The sequence below is a fragment of the Cervus elaphus genome, chromosome 27 (assembly GCF_910594005.1).
Source record: "Cervus elaphus chromosome 27, mCerEla1.1, whole genome shotgun sequence".
NCBI classification, from domain to species: Eukaryota; Metazoa; Chordata; class Mammalia; order Artiodactyla; family Cervidae; genus Cervus; species Cervus elaphus.
Window position 1 is genome coordinate 25,601,070 of NC_057841.1, and position 17,241 is coordinate 25,618,310.

At 41.5% G+C, this 17,241-nt stretch overlaps 1 protein-coding gene across 2 annotated transcripts; it reads left to right on the forward strand.

Moving 5' to 3' along the window:
• The first annotated feature begins 2,341 nt into the window (after nt 1–2,341).
• On the forward strand, nt 2,342–12,741 carry ZNF24 (zinc finger protein 24). Of its 2 annotated transcripts, none has more exons than XM_043889438.1 (4): nt 2,342–2,447; nt 4,320–4,818; nt 5,051–5,198; nt 7,164–12,741. In XM_043889438.1, exons 2-4 carry the CDS (start codon nt 4,399–4,401, stop codon nt 7,700–7,702), a joined length of 1,107 nt encoding a protein of 368 aa, XP_043745373.1. In that variant the 5' UTR covers nt 2,342–2,447; nt 4,320–4,398; the 3' UTR covers nt 7,703–12,741. The 2 variants fall into 2 exon arrangements, with proteins under 2 accessions (XP_043745373.1, XP_043745375.1); XM_043889440.1 differs by lacking the exon at nt 2,342–2,447 and adding an exon at nt 3,011–3,128.
• Nucleotides 12,742–17,241: the final 4,500 nt, after the last annotated feature.

A 17,241-nucleotide genomic window follows, 5' to 3' on the forward strand; every position in this document is an offset into this window, starting at 1 on the left:
TTCAATCCTGGATCGGGAAGATCCCCTGGAGGAGGGCATGGCAACCCACTCCAGGATTCTTGCCTGGAAAATTTCATGGGCAGAGGAGCCTGGTGGGCTGTGGTCCACAGGGTCACAAAAAGTTGGACAAGACTGAAGCGACTTAGCACGCATACAAGCATACTTACAGAAACACACTCATATTGGTTAACAGAACGCAATTTAAATTATCCTATACAATTTGGACCAAAAAACTTGGTACATGGCTTGCTTTTAAAAAGAAAGAAAAAGGATTTTCATTCTGGTTTATTTTTTATCTATTATAAATGTATATACAAGATCCTCCATCAAATTCTGCTAAAGCACACAGCATGAACCTTGAGAAATTAAATTTTGGTTTGTCTCTGAAAAATAACATGAGCTAGCTTTTAGAGTCACCAAAGAGAGAACAGTTGGGAAGAGCAGCCAAGTAGGTTGGTGGCAATAGCCAAGTAGGAAAGAAAAAAGTAAAGATTTCAGAAACCCCCTAAATGAAGAGAGATGAGTCATCAGAAGTAGCAGGGGTTTTGGGGGGGCAAAGCTCCAGTTAGAGAGTAGTGGAGTGCTATACCATCAGCTGCTAACTTGCGAGCTTTCTCATTCACCAATCCAGCAGACTGAGGGCTCTTTGCAAAGGGAACTTTCCCGAAGAGGCAGAAAGCTGAAGCCTGAGAATATTGGAATGCTTCTGAAAGGCTGGACCTGCACTTCTAACACAGACCTTAAACAACAGGGCTCTTTCTTTGTGGTTTCTGAGGCCTGCCACGTGACCTAGCAAAAGCAGCAATCTGAGCAGCCCACACTTTATTCATTTATTCAACAAATATTTACCGAGTTCTCTAGTCAATCCTAAAGGAAATCAACTCTGAATATCCTTTGGAAGGATTGACGCTAAGCTAGAACTCCAATACTTTGGCCACCTGATTCGAAGAGCCAACTCAGTGGAAAAGACCATGACGCTGGGAAAGATTGAAGGCAAAAGGAGAAGGGGGTGGCAGAGGATGAGATGGTTGGATGGTGTCACCGACTCAATGGGCAGGAATTTGAGCAAACTCCAGGAAAGAGTGAAGGACAGAGGAGCCAGGCATGCTGCCGTTCATGGGGTCACAGCCAGACCCAACTTGGCAACTGACCAACAACCATGTACCAGGCTGTCCGTATCCTATGTGGAGATACTGTGGTGAATAAGACAGGCACGGTCTCTGCCTCTATGGGTCTTATGGACAAAAACAAAACAAACAAAAAAAAATAGAGAAGTGAATAAATGAGATCACTTCTACCCAGCGCTATGAGAGTGGGGAGGCTTCCAGGAGGAAAGGTGGTCAGGAAGGCTGAGGATCCAGAGCACAATGAGCCTACAGAGTTGGAGAGTGCGGGTGGGGGCAGGGAACAGACTAGTGGGGCCTTACAGGAAAATGTAAGGAATTTTTATGTCATAATTAAGGCAGTAGGGGAAGATTCCTCTGGAGGAGGAAATGGCAGCCCACTCCAGTATTCTTACCTGAAAAATCCCAAGGACAGAGCAGCTTGGCAGGATACACTCCATAGGGCGGCAAAGAGGAGGCCACAACTGCGCGACCGAGCACAAGCAGGAGTAAGGCAGTTAGGGATCCGTCAGATGTCTTTAAACAGGGGAATGAAGCTGTCTGAGTTCTGGTTTTAAACGATCACTTTGGCAGCCGCTTTGTAATACAAACTGTCAAGCCTCAAGTCAGAAAATGACCACGCATTCTGCAAATTCAATGTGAGCTCACTGCCAAAGCTCTTGGTTAAGAGTCTCATCTTGTTTCCCTGACAAGTACACTGGTCATAGTAAAGTTGTATGGCATAGCAAGTAGGAGGCAAAGGGGAGAGTCATGCCTTGGTTTCAAATCTTGCTTCCCACTTACCAGTTATGAGCACTCGGCAAGCTATTTACTTGTGCCTCAATGATCTCAGCTGTGAAATGGGAATAACAAAAGTTCTTACTATCTCAGCGTTGTTGTGAAAATGAAATTTCATGTAAAGCACGGTGACAGTGCCTGGTACAAAGTAATTAACATTCATAAATATTCATAATACTTCTTTCAGAGAACTACTGTGAAGATCACATGAGATAACGCATGTGAAAAGGCTTATGAAACCGTAAAGACTGTCTTAGTGGCAGAATTCTTTCTTTTCCTAGTCTTTCAAGCGGAACCCAGAAGGCTGGGATACCGGGGGAGGAAGGCGCGAGGCCAAGCGCAGCCTCAAAGCAGTCATTGTCGTTGGACAGCCCTTCCCCCGGCCCGGAGCACATCTCCATGGCAACGTGGGGCTTCGCCTCCCCCCGCCTCCTGGGGCCCACAGACCGGAAGCAGTCCGCGCCGGGGGCTGCTGGGAAACGGCTTCTGAGCGGCGTTTCTGCGTCGGCCGAGGACAGCGAAGCGGCTGTGGTGCCCGAGCCCGAGGTTTGTGCGAGTAGGGGGAAGGGTGTGAGGGGGACGCTGGCCTGGGGGCTGCAGACTGCTTGGCAAGAGTCAGCGAAGAAGCCTGACGGGAACCTTCCTCGGCTTCTTCCAGTGGCGCGAGGGACAGGCCGCGGTCTCCGTGCCCGGCAGTTGTGGGACGGGCAAGGGAAGACAGAAAGCCAGATCGGGCTTTCAGCACCCTCGAAGAGTCCTCCATCCCCTGTGTCCTTCGCGACCCCCGATTCCCCTCCCCCATCGGCCGGTTTTGTTCTATTTCGAGGCCCAGGCATCTCGCGGAGAGTTCTGGGATTCTTTTCGGGCGGAGGTGGGAGTGGGCGGGCCTCGCGTGGGCCTGCTGGGACTTGTAGTTCAGCCGGCCGCGGGCGGAAGTGCTGGGGCTCGTTCGCCGTTGTGGCCGGGTGGCATTCGGTCTGAGGAAAGCCGCCGCCCCAAGTGCGGGGAAGAGGGGCTGACGTCGTTGGGGGGGGGGAGCGCGGTTCCCAGCAGCACTCTGCTGGAGTGCGTGGGGAGGTCACCAGGGACCGGGCTCTCCGCGCAAAGACGGTCGGGACCGCGGGCCTGGGCTCCCCGCACCTCCTCACATCCCACCGCCAGGGTGCTGTTTGAGAACGTAAAAGGAAGAGAAATTTCTTTTCTATAGAATGCTTGAGCCGTAGAAAGGTAGGGTCTTGGAATAGAAACAGATCTATAGGCCAAAGCTACATGTTTATAAAGCCGCCACACTCCACAGAGTATTTAATTAAACTTGTGTGTATGTTACCTGATAAGATCTTTTCTGATTCCTGTTTTTGGTAGGGTTACAGGAAGTTTTTGGAAATTAGCTTTCATATTCTGGGGCCTGAATGGGTACTTTGAGCAGCTGCGTGGCTCATTCTTAACGCGTGTTGTAGACAATGGCATGGGATGACTGTGCAAATACCAAGGAAAGGATCAGAAATGGCACAAGGTTTCCATGAAGGTAGTAGCTGGGGAGATTGTGAGTCATTCAGTGTCAGCGGAAGAATCTGCACCACAAAGGTGTTATGAGAGTACTTTTTTCCCCTAGAATTTGCTTAATAATGCCTGTCGTTCCTAATTTAAAGGTGTTTATGGTGTGGAGGGTAACTGAAAAATAATTAACTTTTATGGCACATAGTGGTTACTTTTTTCCAACATTATTTAATCTGTTCCTGAGCAAGTGATTTTTTTTAACGTATATTTTAAGTCATAGGAGTTCTTAAACATTTAAAAAATAACCCTTAAACGTTTTGTGAAAAAAAATTTTTTTAAACAGATAATAAAAAAGCAGTCCCTGCTTTTGAGATGACCTAAGTGTGTCAAGAACACCAGTACTGAATTGTAGATAATGTGTTCAAGGGTCAGATGCATTTAGGTAACACTGAGAAGGGCTGGTTCTTAACTTAGATCCTTTTGATTGTTGAAATAGGTTTTGTTGATCATACTTTGGCAAACTTTCTCTCTGAAGGACCAGGGTAAATATTAGGTTTCTCATGCCCTATAGTGCCTATTGCAACTGCTCAACTCTGCTATTGTAATGTGAACAAATGAATGAAATTATTTATGGAGACAGATGGTTTAATTTCATGTCACTTTCACATGTCATGGAGTGTTCTTTTGATTTTTTTTCCAACCATGTACAAGTGTGAAAACTATTCTTAGTATACGCATTGTACAAAAATGGGCAGCAGGCCAGATTTTGCCATGAGCTGTAGTTTGCCAACTTCTGGTTCAGGTTGTTGATTGGAATTTTTAATCTAGTAGAAGAATACATTTTTATTTCCTTTAATCAGTCTGTGTCCAGGTTCTTAGAATATTTAGTCACTTATATATTTTTCATTTCTTGTGCCTCAGGAGTGCCTGTGAAGAAAATTGGGTATTTCCCTAAGGTATCTTGCCTTGATTGTCTTTCCTTGAAGTATTATAAATCAGGATGTCTGCACAGTCAGTGGAAGAGGATTCAATACTTATCATCCCAACTCCAGATGAAGAGGAAAAAATACTAAGAGTGAAGCTGGAGGAGGATCCTGATGGTGAAGAGGGGTCGAGTATCCCCTGGAACCATCTTCCTGACCCGGAGGTTTTCCGCCAGAGATTCAGGCAATTTGGATACCAGGATTCACCTGGGCCGCGGGAAGCTGTGAGCCAGCTTCGAGAACTTTGCCGTCTGTGGCTCAGGCCAGAGACACACACAAAAGAACAAATCTTGGAGCTGGTTGTACTGGAGCAGTTTGTTGCCATCCTCCCCAAGGAGCTACAGACTTGGGTTCGAGAGCATCATCCAGAGAATGGAGAGGAGGCAGTGACGGTCCTGGAGGATTTAGAGAGTGAACTAGATGACCCTGGACAGCCAGTAAGTTTCCTGTGTTAGGAGCACTGGCATAGCAGTATTCACGGCTCCTGAATTAGTTCCACTCAACTAAGTTAGAATTATGTTTATGCTTCCCCTTCCCCCCTTCATTATTTATGCTGCTTTGCCCTCTGGGCCTCTGCAGCATATGTTTTGTATGATTTCTTTGGTGTGTGTTTTAGTTTTGATTCTCATCAAATTCCTTCTCAACTGAACCAATTCCTGTCATTTCCAGGTTTCTCTTCGTCGACGAAAACGGGAAGTGTTAGTGGAGGAGATAGTATCTCAAGAAGAAGCTCAGGGATTACCGAGTTCTGAGCTTGATGCTGTGGAAAACCAGCTCAAGTGGGCATCCTGGGAGCTCCATTCCCTAAGGCACTGTGGTGAGGACTGGAACTCTTGTGGGCTGGAGAGTGAGAGTGTGGACCTTTTGTCCAGAACTCTATGCTTATTTTTACTGGGAGCAGGGAGGGGGAATAATCACCTTCACCTGATTGCTTAGACATAGACACATTGTAGGTTTTCTGTTCTTATGTGATAAAAATTGGTTTGCTGACCTTGGGTCTTTTATTCTTCAACATAACATCATCAACCTTTTCTTTGCTTTTATGTCTTTCTTTGAAGGCCTGCCCATTTCTGGTGGGCATTTGACTTACTCTGAGCCATAACCCACCCGTAGACCAGGTTCCTATGTATTGCTTATTTGCCACCTGTTTTACATCCTTCCAGTCTCCTACCTAGTCCCCCTGGTATAATAAGCTTTCCTCTTCAAATCTAGTTTTTTTGTTTGTTATCACCAAAATCTTTTTGAATTTCAGCTTTTTTGTTTTTTCTTCAACATAAGTACAGAAAAATTAAATGGAAAGATTATTCACTAACACCATTCTTTCCCAGCATCTTGGCAGTTAATGCCACATTACTTTGTGGCAGTTAATGCCACATACTTACTTTGATACAATCCTGTATATTCCTAAAACTGCTAGGTTTCTTGTTCATATTTATATGAATTAAAATGAAATTGTGTTTGCAACTGCTTTGGGCATCATTTCTTGAGGTAGTTGAAGGTAATGGTAATGTGAGCCAGATGAGTTCTGAGTAGGCTGCCCCTCTGAATTATGGGGTGTTCTTCTGTGCAGTAAAGTTTGAGAACCAGTATCTTTGGTTGTTGGAGGTGGCATCTTCCTGGGTGGCAAACTTCTCCCTTGCCTGAACTGTAGAATAGACTTAATTCTTGCCTCTTTAAACTGTAGAATAGAATAATTCTCGCCTCATTTTAGCATTCTGGTCTTTACCACACTTGGGAACTCAATTCTTTCTGTGCCATTTGTTACCTTCACACTCACTTCTCTGTTATTCAAGTCTCCAGACCTCACTAATCTCCTCTGACTCTTCAGTGTCTCTTAGTCAGCCTTTTCTACCTGTCTCTTTCTTAATCATTTGTTACAGACTTTCTCACTATGTACAAGTTTCTTGAGTGCTTCTGCTCACCCTTTAGTAACTGTTTATTCATCAAAGCTTAAAGTTTCAGGAAGGTCTTATATGAGACTTGTTCATACCACTCCTGCCTACAGGTAGATGATGGTACCTCATGTTGGTAATTCGTAACTCAGGCTCTTCTTTCACTGTGCACATCTAACAGGCCTAGAAGTCATAGCTTGTCTAAATACCATGACAAATACCAAATACAGCAAGTTGCTTTTACAGGAAAACTTCAGTCATTAAAAGAGCCTTGAATTTCTAAGTGTCATGTCCCAAGTTAACACAGGATGCTCCCAGCTTACCTTCAGCTGCTTCTTGTCAGGACTGCTATATTCTCCTTGTAGTCTAATCTTGGCTTTGACCTGCCTTACCTTGCTCATTTTAGAAAAATCACTGTCTGACAGATTGGTTACTTACATTTTGTATTTTGATGTAATCTCTCCCTTTTTCAAAGCAAAACAATGTGATTTCCTGATGGCAAATTTTGATTTATTTTTCTCCTGACCTTAGCTGCATCTCTGTGTCTCCTAACAAACTTAGACTCTCTGAAACATCTGCAGTTTTTCCACCCTTTGATTTTTGACCACCATTATGTAACCCACTCCCTGTGCTACTACTCACTAGGATACAGCCTTTTAATTCCGCATATGTTCTCATGCTCTCACCTCATTAACCTCATAATCAGTTGTTTTCCTATTTTTCTTTTTTGAGACTAGGCAGTAGTATCATCACCAGTTTCATAGTGCTGTTTATAGACATATACAAGCTATTTACTTCAAGTTCATTTTTTTTTTAACTTTTTTTTTTCTTCAGTTGTCTGTCCTCCCAAATAGGAAGTGAGTGATATTTACATTTTCTGTTTATTTCAGATGATGATGCTAGGACTGAAAATGGAGCTCTAGCTCCAAAGCAGGAGATTCCTTCAGCAGGAGAATCTCATGAAGTTCCCGGCACTCTCAATATAGGTGTTCCTCAAATCTTTAAATATGGAGAAACCTGTTTCCCTAAGGGCAGGTTTGAAAGAAAGAGAAATCCCTCCCGAAAGAAACAGCATATATGTGACGAATGTGGGAAACACTTCAGTCAGGGCTCAGCCCTTATTCTTCATCAGAGAATCCACAGTGGGGAGAAACCCTATGGATGTGTTGAGTGTGGGAAAGCATTCAGCAGGAGTTCCATCCTCGTGCAGCACCAGAGAGTCCACACTGGAGAAAAACCTTACAAATGTCTTGAATGTGGAAAAGCCTTTAGCCAGAATTCTGGGCTTATCAATCACCAGAGAATCCATACTGGGGAGAAACCTTATGAATGCGTTCAGTGTGGGAAATCCTATAGTCAGAGCTCAAATCTCTTTAGACATCAGCGAAGACACAATGCAGAAAAACTTCTCAATGTTGTGAAAGTTTAAGAAATTAAAAAAAAAAAGTCAGCACTCAGGTCTTTTTCTTCTGAAATGAAGACAAAATTAAAAACATGAAATGACATAGTTTTCCTATAGACTGTTAGAAAATCCACTGGGAAGTGTAGAAAATCTTCACCCACTATTATTATCTTAAAAGGAATGGTGTCATACCTGCCTAGAAACTGAAATTTTAAACTTTATTCAGGTGTTAATGCCTAATCTTCCATGTGATATTTCTTATTATTTTTCCTAATGATGAACTACCTGATCTTTGTCCCTTTGTTACAAAGTTTGCTTCTTAGACCGATATATTATTTGTGTTGGTCATCGAAATGTTCTTTGCAAGGATACATTCCCTTCTACATTGAAAAGCAACAGGAATTACAAAATCTGAAAACGGAAACCACTTTTTCCAAATTTACCTGTTTCCTTTTACCTAATTTGAATATGCATTTTTGAAAATAGAAGATAAAAGGTGACCAAAAACCAGAGTGAAATAAGCCTTAAAACTCAGATAAGAAGTGACGGTTGATAAAACATGAAAAAGTGAACGGGACACCCAGATTGGGGAAGACTGACAAATACTTTGACCCAAGAATTGAAGTGTATCAAGAATTTATTCTAGGTATAATTATCTGCCTGCTGGAAAACTCAAAAATATCTCATCCTACCTGTAATTGAGAAGCAACCCACTCATGAAAATAATGTCCTCTCCTGTGTCATTAGAAAGTGAACAGTCTAAACAAACAGTTGTAAAGCAATGAAAGTAGAAATTATAACACTAGGGGAGGATCTGTAGTGAATGGCAGTGTTGAAGGGCAAATGTAAACAAGAGTAATGGTCTGTCTTGGCTTTTAGAAAACAAAAGACTTGAAGATCTAAGTCATTGTTATTTTTCTTCCATTTTTGTAGAGGACAGGAGAATCCCTGACAGGTGGGGAACAAGGTATCAGGTTTTTTATTTTACTCTTTTGGTACAAAAGGGTTGAACACCAAGCTAACAGAGCAGCCATGCGTTTATTAAATTTTCTACCGACAAGGCACTGTGCTAGGTACTGTAACCCTGCCATGGGTAGGTAGGTATTCTTCCACTGTAAATCACTGGGGGTTGGTATAAAGCTGTTTCCTGTGAGTTAGCCTCTCCCCCCTCTCCCCCAGTCTAAGCAGTCCTGGGGTGGGGGGTCACCTCTGAGATTCCTAGAGCCATAGTTCTCTTACCAGGGTGTTGTATTGGGGAAAGGAAGACTCAGCTCAAAGAGCTAGCCAGCTCGTCAGCAGTCTTCAGAGGTGAGTCCAAGATAACTATCACAGTTTGGAAGTTTATGGGTCTTTTATTAAAAAAAAAAACCTAATCAATCTCTAGTAGTACTGAGGTTGTGCTTAACATATTAGGTTGAATGGATTGTTCTATTTAAAAAAGAACTAGGCTATTAACAACTAGTTTATTAATTGTCAGAGTTGGTGGAGCTTTTTTCTTTAATTTTAAGTCTTAACACAGTTTTTAAAAAATGTATAAAAGTAATAACATTGTAGTAGTAGGATTATATACTCCTTGGTTGAGAATCCCAAATACTGTGGTTCTGTTTAGTGGAAAACTCTGGAAGTTAAAATATATAGAATATGAGAAAAGGCTTTTTTATAGTGGGTATAATTGTGTGGAAAATGACCCATGTGAATAAAAATACTACGTATTTGCAGTTTTGGGTTACATCTGGTGCTTGGATCAAATTAAAAAATGGAAGGTGCGATTTGCATGAACCTGTTAAAAAGCAGAGTAATAAATGCAAGGTTAGCTGGCGGAGAAGTGAGGCAGAATGGAGCTTGTTTATAGATTTTTTGATAACAATTAATTATAAGAAATGTGCTTTATAGATTAAGATTTATTGAAGTATAAATATGTAGTAATGATATAATGTATTTTAAGTTATACAAGAATATGTAGGGACTTTTGTTTGGGTCTTTTTCTCTTTGTGGCTGAGAGGAAACAAGTCAGTGTCCAATAAAGCTATGAATTCCTCCGCTTTAAGATAAAACGGTCTTGGGTTGATTGATTTATTTATAACTGGCTTCTTTCCAAGTAGGTTCTGAAGTGGCATATTTGGAATACTGCTTGGATGACAGAATTCTTATATCAGAGTAGGTAAGAATGGAGTAACCTCTCGGTGGCTAGAGTTTCATGGTTTTTTAGATCTTCTGCTTTTCCTGTATACAGAGAAGCTTCTCTGTACATTTGTCATAAATGCCAAAGATGTTTGGTGTAATGTGAGGACTTAGAAAAAAGTATGAAGAGTTGGCAAATGTGAGTTTGTCTTGTCATCTCTGATTCCTGTGTGTTGTTTAAGGAGGATTCTGAGACTAAGGCAAGGCTCTGGGGGGGAAATGGACTGGACCCCAGAAAACTGGGTGATGATACACATTAAAAGGAAATGATTGTCTGTGTACTCCCCATCTCTGATTATCTATTCAGTGCTTTGTGATTTCATTTATGTCCACTTGGATGATCATAGTTGGCAATTCTGGGGGGTGCCCAGCCTTTGATGAAGTGGTGATCTAGCATTGCCAAGCAGTGGCATCTGTTCGGTTAGCAAATGAGCAGTCATTATTAACGGCAAGCAGACTGCTTATGCATGTCCAATAGCCACTGAGCACTTGCTCATTACTGCGAAATTTTCTTTTGATTTTCTTGGAGGTTGAACTCTCCACATTCACACCCAGTTGGCGCTTGATCATTTAGCAGTAGGTCTGTCACATTTGTGTAAGTTGCAGGGAGGGTTCTATGTACTGAAATAATCTGCATGCCAGTCATTGGGTTAGACACTACCCATCTCCCTTAGATTTGTAGACTAGGAAAGCAAGATTTAGAGATCGTGTGACTTGCATGTGGCCAGTTAGAGCTAAAACTCAAATCTAGTTCTGTGAACTCCAGGGATATATTTTTTTTCACAATGCAATGAATGATGGCTATTAAACCTTGATTGGTAAATTTTATGCTTTTATCTTATGGTTAACAAATATAAAGGCTATTAAAACATACTTGTTTGGCTTTTCTACAGTTCAGAAATACAAAATGAAAACAGACATTTCTTTTTATGGTCTAAATTGAGAAGTAATAATTATTTGGTTTGCTCTTCTTCCAGACTTAGGCATATACATAATTAAGCAAAAACGTGTTAATAGCTGACACTTGTCACTGTACACAGACACTGTTGGAAGCGCTTTACCATGGATTAACTCTTAATCCCCACACCGACCATATGAGGTAGGTACATACCCCCATTTTACATGTACTGCACTGAAAATTGCCTCCTCTCCCTCCCACTTGGATATAGACTTTCATTTTTTTATGGCTACATACTAACCCATTGCATCAATACGCTATAACTGGGACTTCCCAGGCAGTCCAGTGGTTAAGACTCGGCACTCCCAATGCAGGGGGCACAAGTTCGATCCCTGATTGGGGAACTAAGATCCCACATGCCACACAGCGCAGCCTAAAAAAATATGCTGTAACTTATTAGACAACCCCTGTTGGTAGGTAATTTCGTTAGTTCCAATTTTTTTTTAAATTACAAATAAAGGTAGAGTTAACATCCATATATATTTTGCTGCCTGTGTGGGTATTTCTGTAGCGTAAATAGCCAGAAGCGGATTTATTGGGTCAGGAAATGTACATATTTAACATTTGGAGAAATACCATGAGAAAAGATTGTACCACTTTGCAGCTCCATCACTAGTTAGAGTGCCTCTTTGCCTACACTCCACCAACCCTGAATCCTTCAATGTGTTTGCTCTTTTTTTGTTAATAAGGAGAATTATCTTTTTATGCTTGTATTTGTGATTTGCATTTCAAATTGTGAATTGCATTTTCCCATTTTTAATTATGAAAATATAAATGACTACCATCTCAGTGTACAAAACTTTTATATACAAGCGAAGAGAGACCCTTTTCTCCAGCATTTCCTATCACATTCCACTGCCCACAGTTGAGTATGCATTCATCTAATCTCCTTTCCATAATTCCCATGTGAGTATGCATATACATATAAATGCCATTTTTACATAAATAGGATATATATATGTATTGTTCTGCAGCTTGCTTTTTTTGGTCTCAAAAACCAATCCTAAGGTCTTTAAATCTCCATAATGGTTGAATAATATTCAATACTATGAAAATACCATTATTTAACTGTTCCCTTATTTTTTCTCTTGCTATTACATTGCCAAAGTAAACATCTCTTTCATATCTGTATGCATGTGTGTGAGTATTTTTTTAGAATGGAGTAGACCATAGGTTGTTGGGTCTATCAGATTGTTATCAGATTGTCTATCAGAGAACAATCTGATAGTAGACCCACCTTAGCTGTCCCAAAGGCCTTCATGACTTTCTGTTTTCACCAACTGTGGAAAGTGCTCATTTCCCCATAAAGCTTTACCTGCACTTGATAATTTTTATCTGATGGGCAAAAAAAGAGAAAAAGGATCATTTTACATTTTCCTGATTAATGGCAAGGTTGAGGTTATTTTCATATATTTATTGGCCGTTTATAGTTTTATCATGGATAGTTTGTATCCTTCACCTGCTTTTCTATTGAGTTATGTGTGGATATATGTTGTTTCTGTTCAGCATCTCTTTCCCCATCTTGTGATAACAGAATAAATATTGTGGGGAACCCATTCTCTGTGGCTTAGGTGAGTACATGACCAGGTCAGGCCTTCCTGAATCCCACACCTCCTTAGCCACAGTGATTAAAGAATGGGCATGTAACCCAAGTCAGGCTAAAGAATGCCCTCAACGGAACTTCTGCTGGAACTCTTGGAAGGAACGCTCGACAGAGATCCCACGAACTAAGGACTGTGTAAGCCTGAAAATTTGTACTGTGTGGAATGAGTCTGAGGGGAAACTCAGAGGCTAGCAGAAAGGAATGAGAGCTAAGTTCTGGTGTCATTTTTCTGGAGGCCCTAGATCCAGCTGTGCCTAAAGCCTGCCCTACCTCTGGACTTTAACGTTTTGTGAGCCAATAAAGTCCCTTTCTTGTTTAAAATAATTGGGTTTCTGTCCTGATTAATATAGGTTATTTGTATTTTCTTACTAATTTGTAGAAAACCTTTGTAATTTTAAATTCTAGACTTATACTTTATGCACTACATAAGTTAATAAAATTAGCATGGCCTTCCATGATTTGGCCTCTGTCCAGCTCTGCCATTTGTTACTCTACTCTTGTCTACACCACACAGCACATACGTATACTTTCAATTCCAACAATAACTGAACACTGGTGTTGGCAATGGCTATAGATAAAAAAGACACACAGTCAAGTCCTTGACATTTCTCTTCCCATTCTTCTTACAGATTCATTAACTTGGGACCCAGACTAGGGATTACATTGCTGAGTCTATACCCACCTCCAGCCATCACTCTTAGGGTGTTCCTCTCAAGCACCCCCTGTATGTGACTTGGAACCCCTTCCCATGTCCCCCTCCTCCCCCCAATGTGGTTTTCTGGGGTCCTTTTTTAAATTTTTCAGGCCTGTGGATTTGAAGTTGCTCAGGCCCAAGACTGCCCTGGGGTTTATATCTATTGCTTTTGGAACCACAGATGGCAGTAGGGAAAAAAAAGCATGTGATGAATGGTAAGAAGAAAATACACTAGGAGAGAAGAGACCACAAAACATCAAGCAGGAAATGGATTGCAATTTAGACAGGTCATACAGGGAAGACTTCACTGATAGTGAAGTTTGAGAAAAGATACAAGTAAGTGTAAGGAAGCACGCTGAGACTCTAGGGGGAAAATACTCTAGGCATGGGAACAGCAAGTGTGAAGAATTTGATGTAGGAGCAATGCCTGATTTGTTCAAGAGGCAAGGCCAGTGGGGCTGGAGCAGAGTGAACAGGGGTGAATGTAGTGGGTGGAACCAGAGAAGGGAGTTAAGGGTGGAGAGTAGGGCCAGATCATGGTTACTTGGTTAGCCGTTGGCGAGAACTATGAATGAGATGGAAAACTCAGATTTTGGGCAAAGGAGTGTAATGAGTAGGTGCTGAGACTAGAATAAAGTGTCCCAACTAGTTTCTTTAAATTCATAAAAGTTTCTCTACATACTTTTATGTAAATCTATAATATACTATTAATATAAACTAATATATAGCTACATGAGAAAAGCTTAGAAATAAAAAGCATTCCAAAAGTCACCCGTGAGTCCACAATCCTAGTATTATTCCATTAACAATTTTATGTTGTGTCTACACCTATAAAAATGCACTCTGTATACCTGTCCCTGTCTCTACCTATTATACCATGTTTACAACAGAAAGAAAAATCTAGAAAGCAGTAAACAAAGTCCATATCTTGATTTCTTAATCTTAGTGCCACTTTTCCTCTTAACTGTGGATCAACTGTGCTACCTGAGGCTGCCCTCTCCATTGGATCTAAGCTACCCTCTCAAACCTACTCGGGCATACTCCAGTAATCCTTACCTCTTGCATTATAAATTTTTCCTCTCTGAATTTAATTAGCATGCAAATATCCTTTCAAAAAATCATCACAAAATCCTTCAGACCAAGATGACTAACCTGAGCAAGTACAGTATTAGACAAAACATATCAGAAGCAAAGGACAGGAGTGGAGATCCCTGAAATGGGAAACATGAAGCAAATTTGGGGCTTCCCTGGTGGCTCAGATGGTAAACAATCTGCAATGCAGGAGACCTGGGTTCGACCCCTGGGAAGATCCCCTGAGAAGGGAATGCAACCCACTCCAATATTGCCTGGAGAATTCCATGGACAGTCCATGGGATCCCAAAGAGTCGGACATGACTAAGCAACTAACACTTTTAACTTTCACTGCCTTCCAGGCCACAGCACAGGGAGGCAGAACTCTAACAGAACCTGGCAGTCTCCCTCAATGAGAAGAGGGAGCAGGGGACCCTGAGAGGTCAAGGGACTAGCTTTTGCAGGGTAGAGTACCAAAGAGGAGAATTAAACATTGGAGATCTGCAGAGGGTCCTTCACAATCATTCAGCTGAGTGGAACTCTGAGGTGGAGGAAAGAACCATCCAGAAGAATTGGGGGGGAAATCACTGGAACTCACAAATGGCCAGGAATAGTACCATCAGGCAGAGCAGAAACCCTTAAAAGTAACAGGATATCTGTTAGAGCTCTGGTTCTCAAAAGAGGGCAGTTTTGGTGCACACACACCTTCCCCGTCCCCCACCCGCCACCCCCCAATCTCACAGGAGGCAATTGGTGATTTCTGGAGACAGTTTTTGGTTTTCACAGCCAGAGAAGATGAACCTATACTGGCATCTAGTGGGTGGAGGCCAGAGATGCTGCTAAACATCCTATAATGAATCATCTGGCCTTAAATGTCAGTAGTGCTGAGGTTGAGAAACTCTGGGTCCAAAATGTAGTCTTAGCACCATAGGAGAAAAATGAACCCTAGACAACACTGCCTGAAAGATACTTAATAGCAAGACCTAATAGGATAAAACTGTTTAAGTAATTTAAACACATCCAAGAACAAAGCTCAAGAATATATATATATAAAAAAATACTTAGCACCCAACAGCATACAATACACAATGACTAGCATCCAATAAAAAATTGGGTAAGTCATGTCATGCAAAGAAGCAGGAAAAGGCAACCATAATAAGAAAAACCACTCAAATTGATCCAGAAGTGACAATTAGACAACCTCATCAAGACAGTTATTAAACTGTATTCTGTATGATCAAGAAGCTATGGAAATATAAAACATGCTCAGTAGTGACATGAAATTAAGAAAAACCACCAAATCAAACTTTTGGAGATGAAAGCTACAATATCAGGTTTTTTTTTAAAAAAAGCACAGAAGGGATTGTGGATTAAACATAATAGAAAAAAAATTACCATAGGTAAGACATAGCAAAAATCATTCAAAATGAAAAAAAAAGGAAAAGAAAACACTGAGAAAAAATGAACAGGGCTGCAGAACAATATCAAGCAGCCTAGTATGTATAACGGTAATTAGAGTTCCCGAAGGTGAGGGGAGAAAGGAACGGAGAAATATTTCAACAAGTTATTTCTGGGACACAGTTTTCACAGGTAAATTTTTAGCCATGAAATATATTAGGAAAAAAGTCTCGATTTAATTACTTTAGCTTCTACTTTAAGAAACCAGAATAAGCCCAAAGTAAAGAGAAGAAAAGAAAAACTAGATTGGTAAGCAATAGAAAACAAAAATAAATCAATTTATATACTCTATTTAAACCAAAAGCAATTTTTTAAAAAGAACAAGATAAACTTCTAAGCCAGATTGATCAAGAAAAAAAAAAAAGATGCAAATTATATCAGGAATGAGAGGTGTGACATTACTGAATATTAAGCTAATTCTCCACATAAAGAGTAGTAATCAAGTTTGCTAAACTCCATATTGCTGGTTCCAATACTAACTTACTGTTTGAGCTGTCAGCAGTACTTTGCATAATTGACATTTTCATTTGGCTTCAGGAACAACACACTTGGTTTTTCTCTACCTTGTGGGATGTTTCTTCTCAGTCTCAATGCTGGTATTTCCTCAACTCTAGCCTTCAGTGGGTTCGAGTGCCTGAGGGGTCAGCATTCAAGTCTCTTTGGCTTTCTACCTATGTTCACTTCCTAGGATCTCATCTGGTCTTGCTGCTGCTAAGTCGAGACAGTCGTGTCCAACTCTGTGCAGCCCCATAGACGGCAGCCCACCAGGCTCCTCTGTCCCTGGGATTCTCCAGGCAAGAATACTAGAGTGGGTTGCCATTTCCTTCTACAGTGCATGAAAGTGAAAAGTGAAAGTGAAGTCGCTCAGTCGTGTCCGACTCCTCGAGACCCCATGAACTGTAGCCTACCAGGCTCCTCCGTCCATGGGATTTCCCAGGCAAGAGTACTGGAGTGGGGTGCCATTGCCTTCTCCTCATCTGGTCTTAGGTCTTTACAATTAGTACCCAGGACTCCAAAATCTATATTCCAGCCTTGACCTCTTCTCTGAATTACAGGTTCATAAATCCCTTTGCCTACCAGATATCTCCACTTTGATGCCTACTTTAATCTGGGTTCGCAAGAAAACAGAGCCTAAAATGAGACCTTATTTTTAATTCTTTATTGCATGCATGCATGCTCAGTTGTGTCCGATTCTTTGCAACCCCCTGGACTGTAGTCTTCCAGGGTCCTCTGTCCATGGGATTTCCCAGGCAAGAATACTGGAATGGGTTGCCATTTCCTCTTCCAGGGGATCTTCCTGACCCAGGGATGGAACCTGGGTCTCCTGTGTCTCCTGCATTGGCAGGTGGATTCTTTTCCTTTATTGGGGTGGTGCAATCTCAGATGGCTGAAGGTAAATGGGTAGTGAGCCAGGGAAAAAGAAAGGTACAAGTGGGTGTTACTCTGTGTCTACAGTCAAGGCACAGCTGTTTGCATAGTTTCACTATCTTCAGAGTGCTTGTGGTATGAACTAGGTCATCTTACCATGGGGTAGGAGGAGGGAGATGACTTTTCTTCAGGCTCCCCTCAGTTTCCACTGTAGAACATCAACTCCACACTCC